At 38.4% G+C, this 13,688-nt stretch overlaps 1 protein-coding gene across 6 annotated transcripts in view; it reads right to left on the bottom strand.

Annotated features, from left to right (window-relative positions):
* Positions 1-13,688, bottom strand: part of diaph2 (diaphanous-related formin 2) — a 426,654-nt gene that overhangs the window by 90,762 nt on the left and 322,204 nt on the right. For all 6 annotated transcript variants that reach the window (XM_086021885.1, XM_086021876.1, XM_086021922.1 and 3 more), the window contains one exon: positions 11,032-11,196. In XM_086021885.1, coding sequence (XP_085878011.1) covers positions 11,032-11,196 — 165 coding nt within the window. The remainder of the gene's footprint in view (positions 1-11,031; positions 11,197-13,688) is intronic.

The following is a 13,688-nucleotide window of genomic DNA, read 5'->3' as shown; positions in this document are numbered from 1 at the left end:
AAAGAAAAGAAAGCGGAGCAGCCGTTGCAGAGCGTCAAGCAATCTCTGTGGAGTGAGAAGATGATATCATCCCGATGCTCCTTCGTGACTGGCCCAAATGTCAGGAAAGAGTCAGAGGCAGCCAGATAATCAACAGGAGCAATTCAGCCTTTACAAATGTGTCAGTTTGTTCTTGTGCCAACACTGAGCAAGATGCAACTGTGTGACCTTTGGAGGCAAACAAGATGTGTTTGCTTCTCATCACGGAGCTGAGCTGGTGCAGACCGAGACCGACCGCACCCATCGCAGCTACAGAATGTGCATTTTATGTGACAGCTCATTCATCGGATGAGAACAAATGTGTCAATAAATTTGCTTGCACAAAGATAACAATGCTAAAACTTGATGGACAAGGTCAGAAATGTCTTTTATAATGCAGTACTTTTATTATGGTGGTTGTAGTTTGCATTTGTATAAAACTGTATCGAACAGAGAGCGAAAGCGCTACATAGCTTGCAAGCTAGCAACAGCTGCCGCGATTAAAGTGTTAGTGAGGTTTTAAAAGATAATATTTCTGTATGAATCCCACTCCCTTACTTGCATTTTAACATGCTGGATTAATTGCATGCCCATTCATTTCAATAGAAAACATTACATCGGTCTGTAGACGTTTTGATTTGCAAAAAGGAGTCATGGAAAATATACAATTTTATTCCAAAAATAGCCCTGTCTAATCTGACATACAGGCCTACTCTAAATTTGTAAAGTGGATGTTTGTTTTGGTACAATTTCCTGTAGATTCCAATGAGAACATGCTTATCCCAATCTTTGCGCTGATATTATGTGTGATGACACTTGTCCAACCTGGCCTGCATCTCCCGCCCGAATGGTCCTGATGAATGTGTGTGTGTTAGCAGCTAAGGCACGCGGATTACAGGGATTGTGGCGCAAAAGCGTGGAATGAGTGGTTTATCATGCTAGTCAATAGGAGAGCTTCGACATCATGTTCAAGGACACGCGACCTTGATGTCAGTATCTCGATGGTTGACAAGGGCAATGACACACACACACGCGCACACACACACACAAAATCAACTGAGTGATGTTTATGGCGAAACTGTGATATATAGTCTCGAAATGAATCAACGTGCATATTATTGCCACATGTATCACATGCATCAAGAATGAGAAAACTGCACACCCTATTTCAGCAATAATGGCTGTGGGTGTTTATTTACTCAAGTGCAGATGGGAAAAGGTGTTTATTGTGACAACTGCTGCATGGACACAAAACATTTCCAGGTGACCACCTCCACTGTTGCCTTTAAAGACGCTGTCAACATGAGATCAGCGGTACACTTTTTTAAAATGAGTGAATAAAAGTGTCTATGAAATGAGGTAACTGCAGTTACTACCCTGTGTTTTTTTCCTGATGGGAAAGAGGTGACCATTTAAGTAAGTAATTCATGCTTTAATTGGAAGACATATCTGATTACCGTGGCCACAGCAACTATTAGACCAACACCATTGTTTGAGGAAATATGGTAGTCATGATGCATACGGTCTCTTTAGTGTATAGCGTACCAATGGACACTGGGCAATACTGCATTACCAGCTCGGAGCAAACTAATTTAGGTGAAATCATGGGCAGTCAACACCCCCCCCGATTTATGCCCTCATCTAGAAAGCATTGTGCTGTGTATGTAACACCACATTGCATGAAAGAAGATCTGCAACAGAAAACGATTTATAAATTATGCAGACTACAGAAGAAAAAAATATCCTGCCGGCAAAAGTGATCTAAAGCTAACAACTAATTGTGATTGTAAACATGATTATGCAACATAGCAACATTACTCTAATCAAATGGAAGCCGTAATTACCATAGCAACACTTGCCATTCGGGCTGCTATTTTTCTCTATAATGGTCCCTTTGATGGTCCTTATTTTACATTAAGGGTCGTGGTAGCACTATACAGTATGTTGTAGGGGACAAGATGTGTCTCAAAATAATTAGAGCAGTGGTATATTTCACACCTTATTGAAATAATGTCACACATTCTACTATGGGTGCACTGCTTTGAAAATCAAAACCGTGTACAGTATATGCTTTTGTTTCCTCTCTTGAGACATATGTTGAGATGATGAAAGAAAAATATTTAACTAAAGATAGCAATTGACGGTGGAAAATAACTCAAAGTCGTTTGTCCCTAGGTGGAAATGATCACGGTAGTTGCAGTCATCTACAGTGAGATGATAATCTATGTAATTAATATGACAATTAACAATAAACTGGATTAGTTAAAGCACCAAACATATCTAAATGCCGCCTTGATAGAATTGACTAGGCCTTCTGATTAAGCGGCTTCATCATTCCTTGACAGGAGTCATAGTACTGAACAAGACATGTTTACAATACATCAAAATTCCAAATGCTTATAAATATAGCATTTAGATTCCACTGAAAATGTCTGCACTTCAAGGTGATTTATTGATAGAGTGCAACAGTGACTGTTTTTGTGCATCTTTAAAGGATTTATTTTAAGGATTAGCGGTTTCTAAAAGCTTACACAAATGTGTACACTCAGGTAGTCAGACTGCTGCTGCGAAATGCACTCTTATTATATATGTCTATTCAAATTATCGGACAGATGCACATACAAGTTTGCACATGTGCTCTTGTCTTGCTCTGTCAGACTGTTTTCTGGCTAATAATTAGCTAATAATAAACCAATAATTGCTCTGCTCATGCTGCAAGCTTGTGTCGGAGGTGTTGTACTTTAGACATAAGTAGCAATAATGCCCATTTGTTTTGAGTTGTGTATAATGTTTACCAACTTTGCGCAGGCATAAAACAGGTAAGAAAAAAACCCAACATTATTTCTTTAATTGTGTGTGATCACTGCCGACTTACTGTACTTTCCAGACTCATCAGCACACATAAGCCACACCCACCAAAGTTTAAAAAAGGAAGAAACGTACAAATATAGGCCACGCTAGTCTATAAGCCACCAGTGTCTCCTGTATGTCGTAACATCGGATCTTTACACAGAAAAATGAGGTAAAGTACCCAATAGATAAGCAATTTTGTATTTTGCATATCACTCGTGTGAATTAACTGAGACCTGAAAACCAAGGTAACTACCACACCATGATTCTTGGTGTATCCTTAGACAAAATAGAATAAGTTATGCTTTAAAAATCCACATTTTAGCATAATTAATAATAGAAGAGATGTCCTGATCCCGATCACGTGATTGAAAATTGGGCCAGATGATGTCATTTTAGTTGATCGGAATTGAGGGGAAAAAGGTAGGGTTTTTAAAAAATGTTGTATGTATTTATTTTCTTGATGGAACATTTTTAAGGGCTACAAAACAACAAAACATTCTGGAGGTACACATATATTTCCAAAAGAAAAACACACATATATATATATATATATATATATATATATATATATATATATACTATGTAGCACCTTCACACAGCTGGAAAAAGCGTAAGTAAACACAGCCACTGGGGGAACGTTTTGGTAGTCGCGGGAAGCTAACATTAAGCTATCACGAAATGGCCGATATACACCAATCGGACTTTGGTAAGCGTCGGGGTGTCTGATCGCACCGTCTGATTAATGTAGTGAACTTCGTTGTAACATCGGACCCCGTCGGGAAGTGTCTAGCCGGGCGTTTCAGCATTTTGAATCGTCGGTGTGAGCCAGGAAATTTGGTCACTCTCATTGGCTGTTAGCTAGCGAATCAGTGCATGGAGCACGAACAGTAAGTGACAACTGCGGATAAACAGTGACTTTGCTGGCTTAGGGTTCACAATCTAAGTATTTCACGATACTGTGTCAAGAGCGTGAGGTTTGCTTCGCGTGGGAGTTCATCATGAGCGAAAAATACAGCTGAATGCATTGTTTACGTTTTTATAATCTGCCTACGGCCAATAGCTTTCCAGTTGGCTTTTTCTAGCCATGAGGAATAATGACTACCGCTGCCGATGGTATGGAAGGGTATTGCATCCCATGTATGCGCAGAAGGTACTATAATGGTCAGCGTCGCTGTCTCTTATTGCGGTGTAATTTCTTTCCAGTGTGACGTGCTGAGTCGGCCCGACGCCAAAGGTGGTAAGAGTCGGTCACAGTTGGCCAATGTCGGATTGGTCTATCTAGGCCTTAACAATGATAAAGTCTGCAGTCATCAATTATTTAATGTGGAAAGTAGAGACAGTGCAACAGCGACTTTTAATGTGTTCAAATTTCACATTTCACATGGCGGAATGGATAAAGCTAAGTTGAACACAACTAATTTAACACGCCACCTTAAAAAGGATTGAAATGTTTTACTTGGTTTAAACCACTGCTCCACTTAAGATACTGAACCCCCATTTGCTCCTGATGCTGCGTCAAAAGTAGGTAAATGAGGTACAGTGTGAAGCGCTTTGAGTACCAAAGGTAGAAAAGCACTGTACAAGTGACAGCCCATTTACCACTTAGCCATAAAAAAGCGTGTCATGTCGGGACAGTTTTGTCCAAAAAAACAAAACATTTGGATGCGTTCTCTTTCTCCTTAATACATTGCAGAGTTATCGGGTCGGGACTCGGTTATCGGCAGATCCTCAAAATAAAGTGACTCGGGTGCAAAAAGATTTGATCAGGACATCCCTAGTTAATAGCCATATAAGTCCAAAAATAAGTAGGCCTACTAAATATACCCTGCCCAAAGCTTATAACTGTTTTATTCTATCTTCAACATTGTTCAACTTTCCCACAGTATTTTCTTTGGGATCATACCGTTAAGGTGAATCAGTGCATATTGTTGAAGTAGTAGGTAGGACTGCAGGGCAAATTTATTAAGTGGTCCTACTATTTGGAAAGGTTTGAGAAACACTGTTCCATCTGATCAGATGCAGGGAGCTGTATCAGTCACATCACTGGAGACACCAGTAACCCCCAAAATTTGCAATACCTGGAAAGGGTTTAATATCATCTACAGTAAATGAACAAGGGTAACTCCACCGATTGTTTATGGTGATTCTGTTGACAGACAGTACCTCAATTGCACCTTTGCTGATGCACACGCACAACTAAAGCATTTTTTTGGGGGGGTTGTCCCAAGGTTAAATACAGCTACCGTGAAACACAATGGAAAAATCAGATGTGTAGCGTTTGAATAATCCTGCTCAAAAAACACAACCACACACAAAAAACTGAATCAAAATAAAATAAAAGCACAACTTGATGGAGGTAAATAGGAGGGATTGAAGAAAAGGTCAGATGTGCGGTTTAAGTATAAAGGCGAAAGATTTGTCCCAAGAAATAACCTCCCACAGCTGCCAAAGTGATTTGTGGCCACATATTTCCCAGAGGCCGTGTTTATGACAAGTTATGTGCCCTCGGTTCCCCTCCTGTGGAAAGAAGCGGAATGAGGTGCAAGGGGGCTGCAGTCCCAATTGCTCAAACAGCTTGCAAATGTAGACCAAGAAGTAAGTAAAAGTAGAACCGAGATGCCGCTTAGACATGTCAACAACACGTGCGCTTGTGGCCTCTTTGACGGAGATCCGAAGTGCTGCTTGTTTTCCAACCTGAGCGCTGTGCCACCTAAAGGTCGTCCAAACAACCACCAGGGACCTTTGTGCAAGTCAATTCCTTCAATAATTCATGAAATGCTTTGCTTCCTTGACCCCACACAGTGCACAGTACTTCTTCTTTTGACTCCTCCATCGAGGGATTATATTCCAACTGCTGCATGTGATCTCACACCACAGTGTCACCAACATAGCTCATTTGAATTTTTACAAACTCGAAAGCGCCTGGTCTTTAAGCAGAAAATGTGTTTATTAGCCATCTGCTACTTACGCCGTGAGCCAAGATATGTGTGGAAAATCTTGTAGATATACTGTATCGCAGATTGTTATATTGATATATTCAAATATCGCAGTGTTGCAATATACTAACTCTGATATGAATTGTTTTTCCCCTTTAAAAAGTGATTCTCTTTTTTTTTTTTTGTGCAAAGTATTCATTCATCCAATTATTTTGTTTCAAGTTATGGATGTATCAGTTTCTTAAATGAGCCTAAAATGGTATTGCTACATACAAACTAAAGACATTTGTTAGTGACGAAAAATATGTAAAAAAGTTTAGATTCCACAATTATTAACACAAAATGTGTACTACCACAATAAGTAAATTTTCAGACTGAAACATCCAGATCACATAGTGATTATATTTTTGTAATTTTAATAGAGGGTTTCCGAAGGTATCAGCAAATACAATTTGATGTTTTTAATGCAGTTTATAATACAACTCAAAACAACTTTAATGCACATGTCCTACTGTATACGCACGCATGCACACATGATATATATATATATATATATATATATATATATATATATATATATATATATATATATATATATATTACACGGGTGTAACGGTTTTTATATTCGGAAGGAGGGACAAAGGAGGGTGGCTATATATATGACTTCGTAAGGATAAAATACTGTCTGTGTGTGTGTGTATATGTGTGTGCGCAAGTGACAGAATCATCTTCAACGCGAGGAGTTTTATCATGATAATATGTCATATTGTGAAGGAATTAGCCAGCTTTGAGATGTGCGGCTCAGCACGGAATGGGGCATGAAGTGGATACACGAAACACAGAAATCATCATTCCAATCTGTTGGAGATGCTCTAACGTGCTACTTTGCAAACCCACTCTGGTTCTTTTGGACTTATTAGAAAGTCACTCAATTAACAAGAAAGACTGTTCGCTCATCCCAGCCCATCTGCTGTGCTTTGATAACACATTAATGGGAAAAATCCTCATCCCCCAATGCTCCTGGTCAGGATTACACATGCAGACCCCGCCACTGCATTTCGCTCGCCTCCTGAATATGGCAGCCGCATTAAATGAACAAGTTCATACTTGTGAGTATGCGCTGAAATCAAGTATTTCTCTGGCCGCACAGCGAGGGATGAAAGGAACATGAAACAGAAGGAAAATGAAGTTAATGGATTCTATTATCGGTTACATTCGCTTTTGAGAGGACTGCAGTGTCAATGCTGCAATGACTCATGTCCATGAGGAGCAAGTTTTGGGGACTGACGGACTGAATTGGCCGCGTTTTGTTCCAGCAGTCTAAATTTAGCACTCACATTTTTTGATTTTCGCCTTTCTTCGCTGAAGAATAATTTATTGGAATTCCGCATACATCTTGGAAAATTGAGCTACTTGGTCGGCAGACTGTCAATCATGGACTTGGCTTGGCGATGGTAAGAGATGATTTTAATACCAGCGATGTACCAAAAATTTAAACGATCTTTTATGAACCAAGACGGATGGAAACAGAGATCGGTTGCTGGGGCTTTCAGTCGCTTCAAAAGCACAGCCTTTGCAAAACTGAGCAAACGGAGACCGCTCCAGGGCAGTCACAATTATGTGCAACCCCTTCATATTGTCTACGCTAAATGATTGCAGCATGCAGCGTGCCATAACTAATTCTCATAAGAAAACACATTTATTTTTCTTTTTGCATTTCCATGAGAAATTATCCACATTTTTTTGTAATATTTTGAACAACAAGATTTTCACAAAAACCTTTTTTTAGAAAATAATTTTCCTCCTCTTTATTTTCTTTTTCTCCTTTTAACCATTACATCAAATGACATGAAAATTGAAGTCATGGTCCATGCTTTTATTTCCAGCTTTGTTCACATTCATTTCATTAGTTACTTGTTTTATATCATCTTTTAAATTTGTACTAAATACAATAGAAAAACTAATACAATTATTTTAATATTTGTAAAATTGTAATTGTATTTCAACATGTAAAATGTCATAAGAACACAGTAAAAACGTTATATTTAATTAATCATGACATAATAGTTTAGCAGCCGAAAATGTTATTTCCATATATATATAGATACACACACACATATATATATATATATATATATATATATATATATATATATATATATATATATATATATATATATATATATATATATATATAGATACACATATATATATATATATATATATATATATATATATATATATATATATATATATGTGTGTATCTATATATGTGTATATATATATATATATATATAAGGGACGTTACGATCAGGTTTTATGATACCGATCATGTATGAGTAATATCGGCCGATACCGATTCCGATCACATGGAATATCTGTATATTTTTCCATTTATTTATGGTGACTGCTATTATGCAATATTCTCGGAAAAAAAACAGCCATATTATTGCCGTAATTTTGACAAAAATCTATACATATTTTAAAAAGCATGAAAAAATACAAAACCGTTGCTGGCACAATACAAAAATTACTCAGTCACAAAGATGACTGAAAAACTTAAATTTACCAGCTTTTAGTAACACAGTTTTTAACAGATCAAAATAATCAGCAGTCTCAAAAGTCTTAATTATGCAAAAAGTCAAATAAATAACACGCCACCTAAACATTGCGTGGTTCAGAATATAATCAAAGTAGAAAAAATAGTCACATGCAGGCTTCACTTGAATAAACTATTTAATGAGTTCCTAAATTCAAACGAACTTTGTCGTGCATCCCTAATATATGTACAATAATTATATGTATATACACACACACACATATATAAATATCTATCTATATATATATATATATATATATATATATATATATATATATATATATATATATATAAATAAGACTGATGACACTATTATTGCCATAATCAATTTTTTTTTTTTACATGAATCCATTACCTTATAATCAACACTTTGCTCCTACTATTTCCAGACATTTTAGTCATAATGTAACCCCGTGGCCCGCTCACGTCTCCTCCCGCCTTATTCATGGCAACGAAGTTTAAATCAGTGATAAAATATTCATATGCAGCTATTTGCTTGAGAGAATAATTTATTTTCTTGGGTGGATGCCTCTTTTAGAGATGTGCAACACGGGAAGCCTTGAGGGAGCACAGTGTTGTGTGCAGTTACACTTTGATGGTGGAGAGGGGGATTGGAGGAGGGCGGGGGGATGAAAAGTTGGTCTCAGATGGGGATCAGAGTGAAGAGAGGAGAAGGATTCAGACAAGACGACCTTGGCGTTCTTAATGGGGAGCGAAGACAGCATGAGAGAATGCCTTGTGGACGCCATTGCTTCCTTCCTGACAATTTTGGGAGATTGCCAATGCCATTGAGGAGATCAAATATATGTTTCATCTCCTCATCAACCAAGGGAATCATTATTGTTTGTTTTTTCCTGCAATGATGTACTATTTACCTTAATAAAAAGGCACAACACATTTTTTGCCTTTTCACAGTTTATCTTTTAAATACCATTGCCTCATGTTGTATATAAAAACCTACATGTTTGTTTTCATATATATTAGCACAGTGGTACCTCTACTCGCGAAATTAATTGGTTCTGGAAGAAATTTCTTGAATAGAAAATTGTGTAAGTAGAGACGTGTTTTCCATGTAAATGCCCTAATCCGTTCCAAGCCCCCCAACATTATATATAAATGTAAATCATAAATGTTTTATGAAGTATAGAAATGCATCAAAACATGTAACAAATACATGTTACAATTGCACAATAAATGAGAGTTGTGCATAATGTAAAAAACAAAGAATAGAGTAAAGAATAAAAATGATGGTTGTTTACCTTTTAATTGCTGTCCTCATCGCTTTTTGCCCTCTCATGTTCTCTCTCAGAAGTGGTTTTTGCCTGGCGTTTTGTAAAGAACTGATTTAATAACGTGGCGACTGTCAATACATTACGGTCATATTCTTTGGCGAGATCAACCAAACGCATCCCTTTTTCATACTTTTCTATTATCTCTTGCTTTGTTTGTATGGACTTTGTTTGTATGTTCAATCGGAACACCTCATGGCCCGAGGGGCGAATGACGAGGACGCTGCATCTATCTATCTATCTATCTATCTATCTATCTATCTATCTATCTATCTATCTATCTATCTATCTATCAGTCATAAATGTTTTATCCATCCATCTATCTATTTACCTACCCGTCTATCTACACACCTACGGTTGAGGTCCTTCTTAGCCAACGGGATGCCAGGAATGGCATAGCAGCTATGAGTATGTTGCGTTCAGGAAACTCTGCGAGTAGCAGCCCATAATTTTGCCTTTCGTATCCTGACATTTCTTTCGTAACAAAAGGCAATATTTTCCTGTTGAGGTGTTGCGTAACGTGAAAATTTCTTATGAACAGACATTCGTAAATAAAGGTACCACTGTATTCCTCTCTTGCGTTGCTTCTGTACAAAACTGAATTTTCCCCATCATGGGGAGAATAAAAGTGTACTCTTTTTCCTGCAAATAGTGGCCAGTGGGCATTCATTTAGTGCAATACCGAAGTGATGAGGAGCTTTTGGAATAATATTACACTCAATGCATTACGATTAATGTCAGGTGAAATGGATGTTTGAATCCAAAATAAAAAGGAATCCATGACCCAACGTTGTTGAGTGACTGCATCAGTCTACTGGCACGCTAATTGTTCTTAAATGTGCCATCTTCAAACAACATACTCTACATGCGCTCATACTCTTCAATTCATCTCAGAGATTGTTTATGTGCTAAGGTAGTCTTGCTGTTATCAGCACCAGTGTCTTTAATGTATGTGTGTATGACATTTACCGCCTGCTTTTTTCACTCTTCACTCACTCTACTGCTTTGAATTTATACAGCACGATTTTGTTTTGTAGTGTTGGTTGCAATGTGTGAGTTTGTACATGCACACAAAGCTTGAGCAAGTATAGTTGTGTGAATGGAAAATAGTGCATTCGGAACATTATTTTTGCAGCATTTCCAACTAAAATCTCAAAAGACTGAGCTCATCAGCAAGCAGTTTACAATAAGTAATTTGGATTGATTAAATAATGCCTATTTCTTTCAAATAGTGATTTCATATATACAATTGTTTTCATGAAACTACATTGTGATACACATATGCAAGGTACTAAGATGGAAATGAAATGAACTTTTTGACATATTGTTTACTCACCAAAAAGAGGAAGCGGAAGTTGGACAGGTCTCCGAAGAAGTCCTCCACGCTGAGGACTTGCGGGTCAAAGGCGAAGTAGCTGCCCGTGTTCTCATAAAGCTTCTGCATGTTCTTATGCATGATGGACAGCTTCTCGTACTGCTCCCGCGAATGCTTACAAAAGCCGTGAGGGGGACACGGTTAAGGAAAAAAGGGAACAAAGCTGACTTGATATGTTGTTAGAATACCAAACTGTCCGACTCATAAAATAAAATAGAGTGGTAAGTAAACCAATCGATTATTGTTATAGTTGACATGTTTAACATTAAATGCTGCATAAGTAAAACAATTATATCAACCACTATTATGATGTAAACCCGCAAATTATAATACACACATAAACACAAACTATCACAGCACAGCACATAGAAGCTAACTAGTTGGCAACTAACTAGCTAGCATAAGAAGCTAATCTTGCAGTTGACACGTCCATACAGGAATAAGAAAAGTAACACTTGACAGAAATGTACAAGACTATTGACAATCATCTCCAACTATCAAGACACTGAAATATTTGTTATTGCAGGACCAAAGCACTGGCACAATGGGGCGGAGTCTTTTCTGCTTCAAGGTAAATTCAGTCGCTGAAAGCCACAAAAGGCCAAATTGTATGTAATGATGATGATGATAGCTAATATAAAGTCTACAGAGACTACTGTTTAAACATGAGGGGCATGTTGTTTCCACAAAAATGTTTGTTGAATTCCAAATTGTCAGATACTCCAGCCTTATGCTACCACTGTATGCCAAAGCTATCATCAATGTGAGGCAGCATCTGTGTCAAGGTCAACAAGGACAGGGGCGTAGAAACAAAAAGAGTCAATCAGAGACACTCAAACATGTCACCACAATAACCCCTCCATCACACTTTTGACTCAATGGCATAGCGAGCTAATAGCGGCAGCGCTGCGCCAATGGAAAGGGTATTTTGCAGTCAGCGGCGCGACACACACGGCTGCGGCAGGAGCTGATTGGAGTCATTGTTCTATTGTTTCTCCCAACAACAGTGGGGTCAGGTTGTTTTGAACCTGGCCGCTCACGCCGCACTGTGTAATTTACTGAACAGGCGCGCCACTTTTCTCCCGGCGAATGGCTATTGACAGCCAACATCAGTTAAGCATTATCGCAGCAGCCACCTGACCTCGGCGAGACTAGCGCTTGGACACTCAGAAGACTCAAAGGGAACGGCCCCAAACAATACAGGAAAGGCTCAAAGATCATCACTGTGATCTGCTACTACTGTAGCTTCGATGCAAGTATCAAAACAAATGTAATTATTCACTCTTTGCAACCTATGCACACAAAAGAAATGTACTGCTTATATTTGTAACCATCTCTATCTACAATGGTGTTCAAAATAACAGCAAAGTGAGTGAGTAAAGTTCAAACACATCTGGTAATAGATTTTAATTCCATGCATGCAAATTCATTGGGAATGTTGCAAATTCTATTTCTTATCAAAAGATCCATCTGTCTGTTTCATATAGTAATTGTCGTCATTCAGTTCAAAGATGAGCTGGAGCCTATCCCAGCTGAATGTGTGTCCGAGACGGAGTACGCCCTGGACCCCGCAACAATTCAAACTCTAGATGATTCAGTCTCTGCACCGCCATGCGTCTTTTTGGAATGTGAGAAGAAGCCAGAGGAACCAGGGAGAACCCCTGCAAGCGCCAGTGTCGAGATTTTCAAAGCCAGAACTTCAGAACTGTGATGCAGACTGGCTTACAACAAGGCCACCCTGCTACCCATTTGTTATTCCATTACACAAAGGGGAGATTTTGAGCACCTCTCTTTCTGAGAAGTGCTTCATATCAGTATTGCATAGCAACTTGAGAAGTGCTATTGCAGCCGAGGACAATTGGGCTACACTCGACTGCTATTATCTTGAGCACTGTATGTCACTGTTAGTGTAGTGGTGTTCTTGCCTGACTTCCATGCGGCATGGGTTCAATTTGCACTCACAGGTGGGCCCTATTTTCATGCCAAGCACAAGTGCAGCACAAACTACAGTCTAAGTGTGCGCATGTGTGGAGTTTTCAGTGCAGTCGAGGCACACCTAGTCTTTGACATTGCGTAAGCAGGAACCAACTGGCTGAAATTAATGCAGAAGATCGAAGTGCAAAAATTACTTTTTTTATATGAATTTTTAATTATAAGGAACTGTAAGCAGACCTCCAATGGTGGATGATCACAGATCACAAATGAACACTTAGAGAATGCCTTCCACCACGATCGTTCGTGTCCGTCTGTGTTTATGCAGAAAACGATGTAATCACATAGTAGCTGACCTTCCATCTTATGCATACAAATGTGAATACGCAATATGAAATAGGTTCATTTTCAGCATTTGATTTATTGACTTGTGGTGAGAAAGGTTTGGCTGGGATTATTGTGATTTTGACCATCTATGGTTTGATGAAGTAAATGTTCAGGAATTGAGACCCATCATTTTTTTAATAACTGACATAAATCACTCACAACAAGTGTCTCAACAAGTGCCTGTGTTGTGTCTCTGCACTTATCTGAGCCCCATACTGTATGCTAGCTTTGCTTTCATGGAGAAAAAGGGAGTGCAGGTTGGCTGGATTAGATCCTGTGAAGCAACCAAGCACAGGATG

The sequence above is a fragment of the Filicampus tigris genome, chromosome 2, assembly GCF_054856515.1.
Source record: "Filicampus tigris isolate MCC_2025a chromosome 2, RoL_Ftig_1.0, whole genome shotgun sequence".
Lineage (NCBI taxonomy): Eukaryota > Metazoa > Chordata > Actinopteri > Syngnathiformes > Syngnathidae > Filicampus > Filicampus tigris.
The sequence above is the reverse complement of the archived record's forward strand: the minus strand, read 5'-3'. Positions and strand labels throughout refer to the sequence as shown.